Raw genomic sequence first — 5,087 nt, forward strand, 5'->3', positions numbered from 1 at the left:
GAAGATGACTATGCTAATTCTTTGTCTTCCAAGAACATTCCATTATCAAATGCTCTAGTTTTTCCTTTAATTGCAATGCAAATATAAACCGTAACGCCAAGATAATGAACCAATTTTGTCATCTTAGTACAAGCATCAAGAGAGATGACACTACAAAAGAGTATATGAAGTTGAAAGTAACTATATAATATATCAATCTTATATCATTTCAAACATAAAACCTACCCAATATATATAAATTTAACTGTCATCGGTGTTTATCATAATTGTCAAATATATAGAATTAGTTGAATCCTGCACCAATCAACCATATATCCGATCTCAAGTCACATTTCTTGGGACAGCCTAACAATCCTGCCGACTTTTTTCTTGAATTGCCCTCTTTGATCTCTCCACTCTTTGGCTGCATCAACGTTTGCAGGTGATTCATGATTGGGACTAGATAACATTGATATAATACTCAACAGAATAGTTTCCACTGTGTGCACAGGTGACCACCTTTCACTAGCATGTTCGTAAGTATTTGGATCATCTCCTGGTGCATGAAGAATAGAAATGCAAACACGTCCATCTGGATAAACATTCGGGTGCCACATTTCTGATGTAAACTTCACTGATGGAGGATTGTTTGGGTAGTCCGGTGGAAAACTCATGATGGCATTGAAAAAACCTCCTTCATACAACGTATCTGGGGGACCAATTATTGCTACACTCCACTCAAAAATATTTGAATCGTCCACAAGTCCTGCTGAGAATCCAGTCACTGGATTCCTAGATAGTTCTTTCAATTGCTTCCTCAGTAAAAGACTCGCCTGGATTTCTGACATGGTGCTTCTACTTTCTGATTATGTGGGTGTTATGATAATATGATGGAGAAGATGTGGGTGTTATAAATAGGTAATGAGTTGCTTCCTTACACCAATACGAACTCCTCTGAGAATTTTATAGGTAGACCAACAGTCATGAGCGAAGAGCCACGATGATCCATTGCGCAAAACCACAATTAAAATGCAATGATCCTACATACAAGACTCACTAAGCTATTTCAACATAGACTAATGAATTTATCTCTCTAACTTTCCTTAGTCGAAAGAATTGTTATAAAAAGGGAGTCCAATTTTTAAGATTATAAAATTTTAGATGATTAAGAACTAATATAAATTGTAAATTTTGATTATATTCATCAAAAAGAAAAAATAAGAATTTGTTAATACATCATGAAAAATATTTATTTAATGTTTTTTCCATATTACTAATGATTTATCCAATAAAATACAATTCATTTATAATAATATTTTAAAAAAATAACTACATTATTCTTGTATCCTTATCCAATAAAACTATCAATAATAATGCTCATCATTAGATGATTAAGATAACTATTGCAAGAACCATAGTTTTACCATGTCTTATCCACAATCCAGTAGATTTATTTGCTAGAACAAATTAGATTTGTGTGGATTAAACAACCAGTGGATAAGTAATATTAATTGTTTATAATATTACAATATTGTGCAAAAATAATTGTTCTCTATGCCAATACACTACCCAAACATAAAATTTGCATTGTAGTTGTAGTCACATAAATATGTCCACTTAATTAAATGAATATTTAATATTTATTTGATTATTTAACCATCAATTAATAATTAATTAAATTAATATATTTAATTAATTCATCTTAACCCTCTTCTCCTATTAATTAAATAAATTATTCAATTTATTTGATTTAATTCACTTAACAAATTCAAACCATTAATTAAATAAATAAATCATATTTATTTAATTAAATATTGTCTCACATTTAAATAAATTAATATTTATTTAAATCCCTTAAATCCCCACCTCTCACATTTAAATAAATTAACATTTATTTAAATCACCTTTATCCTCCACCCACTTGTATTTTTCTACAAATGCAAGTTGCACAACTATTTTAAATAAATCATTTATTTAAAATCACTTTTATCCTCCACCCACTTGTATTTTCCTACAAATGCAAGTTGCACAACTATTTTAAATAAATCATTTATTTAAAATCACCTTTATCCTCCACCCACTTGCATTTTCCTACAAATGCAAGTTGCACAACTATTTTAAATAAAAAAATTATTTATTTAAAATCCTATTTATCCTCACCCACTTGAAACCTTTAATGGTTTCCCTTAAAGTCTTCAAACTTAATGGCTTCCTTCTAGAGTCTTCTCAAACCTTTAATGGTTTCCCTTGAAGTCTTCAAACTTAATGGCTTCCCTTAAAGTCTTCTTAAGTCTTCTTAAGACTTTAATGGTTTCCCTTAAAGTCTTCAAATTTAATGGCTTCCTTCTAAAGTCTTCTCAAACCTTTAATGGTTTCCCTTAAAGTCTTCAAGCATTTAATGTTTTATCTTCCTTTTTCTCATTTAAATAAATTAATATTTATTTGAATATTTATCCAAATGCAAATTACACCATTTCATTGAAATAAATGATTTTATTTTAATTAAAAATACCAAAATTCCTCCCACTTGCATTTTCCTACAAAATCCACTTGCATGCCTAAAACCCCTTCTAGATTCTTCTAAACCCTTCCTAATTAACCTAATCCATCCCCTAAATATTGTCACATTCCTAAGCAAATTGGAGTCACTTCTCAAAGACTCCAAAGTCTTTGAAAAACAATTAATGCTTTGTGTGTTCAACAAATTAACCTCTAAAGTCTTCCAAACCACTTATGGCTCTTACATGATCATTAATGGTTAATTCCACTTGCACCCATGGTTAAGGACTTTGACCCCTAACTTAAGCCTCATGTAACCCATGTGTCTCTTCAAAGCATTTATTTCTTTGACTAGGGTAACCATCATGTCCCCTCAAGCATTTAATGATCCTTATCTCTTCTCTCAAGCCTCCTCATGGTGACACTTGTCAACATGGGATTGGGTTGAAAGTCTTACATGGATTGAATATCTTTCAATCCTAACCCTTGTTAAGATTGTTCAATCTTAACCCTTCATTTCCCCATTTCTTCTATAAATAGAACCCTTCTCCTCAAACAAAGAAAATAGCATTAGAGTATTGTTGTTATACTGGTATTAGCATAGAGTTTTTTCATAGCATCACTATCTACACTTGCATAGCATTTGCTTATCATATTCAACCATCTTGAATCTCCATATGACATCCATGACTAGTGCTAAAAGTTGAGAGCTACACTCATTTGGGACTTGCAAAAGGGAGAAACAAGGGAGAAGCATCTTAGGGAGGCTCTTCTCCTTTCTTTTATTTTGTTAAACTTCTTTCATGCTTTTTGAAATCTCTTTTGATGTGTTTGGAATGGTTTTTAGTTCTTTGTTTTGTTTTTATGGTTGAAACTAACTTATTAACATTGAACTTTGTTGTTGTCTTGTCCCCATTTCCATGACATCATCTGGTGAACCCGACGTGAATCAAAGAGCAATCATTTTGAATACTACTAACTTTTGAATGTTTTAATTGACACACAGGTCATTCTCTTGCACTTTTGTTCTCAGTTTAGCGCCTTCGCAAATTGATACTTTAACACTATTGTCTATACTATTGCTCTTACATGTTAAATAGCGCTTCTGTTTTCACACAGAGTAGAGCTATTGTAACAGAGAGTTGTAAGAAAATTCCTTGTAACCGAAAACCAATATTTTTAGGCTTGTAGAAGCCCACCAAAACATGCAGATTTTTCTAACTAATTATCTTTTGTCCAGGTTTTAACTAACCCCTACAATAGGATTTTTAATTTTTTTTTAGCAATTTTAGCTTAGGAAATAAATTTGTTCATATTGCTAACTTTGTCTTTCAAGTTAGGATAAAATAAATTCATTTTCCTTTTGGGTTAAAATCAACTACACTTTCATTTGGAGTTTTAAAAAGAACCACATCTTTCGTTTGGAGCTCTAAAAAAGAATCACACTTGTTCAAAGTTAAAAAGAATCACAAAAACAACCACACAAAATTATTTTTTTGCAAAATTAGGAACAAATTCTTTTGGTACTTAAAATCAACAAGGCAAATTTTATTTTTTTCATCAAACTAAAATTCACAATCAACACTTTATTTTGTGCAAGTTAAAAAGAATCCCCAATTTGTCAAAGTTGTTCTCAAATCGATTTACTTCAAACAAAACGTGCTCTTAATTCAGTTGACCAGGATTTCCAGTTTCTAGTTTACAACACATTTTGCCATTAAAGGATAAAAAAAACACCATGACTATTGGAGCAACATCTTCAAATAGTTAGATCACATTGCAAATGATGAGTTAAAAAGAACAAGTATCTTTTGTGTTTGGCACTCTTGTGCAAAGTTTTTCGAGTGGTCCTACTTCTAACACACACTATCCTCTCCCTTGGCTTTTGTGGTCCTAGGTGCAAGAGAAAAGTGTTAGTAACACTCAAAGTTTATATTTTTAAGAGAGGTCTGCCAAGAGACACATCACTCTTGGGAACGACCTCGCGCGGTAAATCCTTCAAGCCGCTATAGAAACCAGGTGAGAGCGAAAGCTGTAGCCTTGGGTATAGCTGTTCCTACAGTGTAACTTGCCAAAAAGACAAATGGGCCCCACCACAAGTTACAAGTCTCTTAAGTGAGTCACTGCAGAATGAACTTATGTCCAAAAACATCGAACATTACTAAACACCTTTAAGTAGTAGCCCACCCGTTCTATTGATTGAGAATATTTGAGATATAATTCAGTGCAAGAGCATAGATGGTTTTGCTCCCAAGATACTCACCATACATATTTCCTTGAGTAGAAACATAGCTTTTTGAAAGGTCACTTGTGGCTTGATAAAAGTGGTGACTCCCCCATCATAGGGATCATCTATTTGTTATACTCACGCAAGACTTAGTATATCACATCCTTACCTACCACGATGGGATTCATAAGGTATGTAGTACCAAAGTCGAAGAAATATCAAGATGTGGGCTGAATTTATCACAACTAGCCATTTGACCTTAGGGATACAAAGTGTTTGAAGTGTTTTCGTGTTACTCAAGACCAAGTACAAATTGAGCCAACTTCAGGCTTTGGAAAGAAAACACCTAAAATACACTTAAAAGGAAAGGGTCATAAAAAGT

General features: G+C 32.4%; 1 protein-coding gene across 1 annotated transcript; it reads right to left on the reverse strand.

Annotated features, from left to right (window-relative positions):
• Nucleotides 1–326: 326 nt before the first annotated feature.
• Nucleotides 327–827, reverse strand: LOC131049076 (ubiquitin-conjugating enzyme E2 7-like). The gene has a single exon (XM_057983091.2). It carries the CDS (start codon nucleotides 825–827, stop codon nucleotides 327–329), a length of 501 nt encoding a protein of 166 aa, XP_057839074.2.
• Between the last annotated feature and the right edge of the window lie 4,260 nt (nucleotides 828–5,087).

This window comes from Cryptomeria japonica, chromosome 4, assembly GCF_030272615.1.
Source record: "Cryptomeria japonica chromosome 4, Sugi_1.0, whole genome shotgun sequence".
Taxonomy (NCBI): domain Eukaryota; kingdom Viridiplantae; phylum Streptophyta; class Pinopsida; order Cupressales; family Cupressaceae; genus Cryptomeria; species Cryptomeria japonica.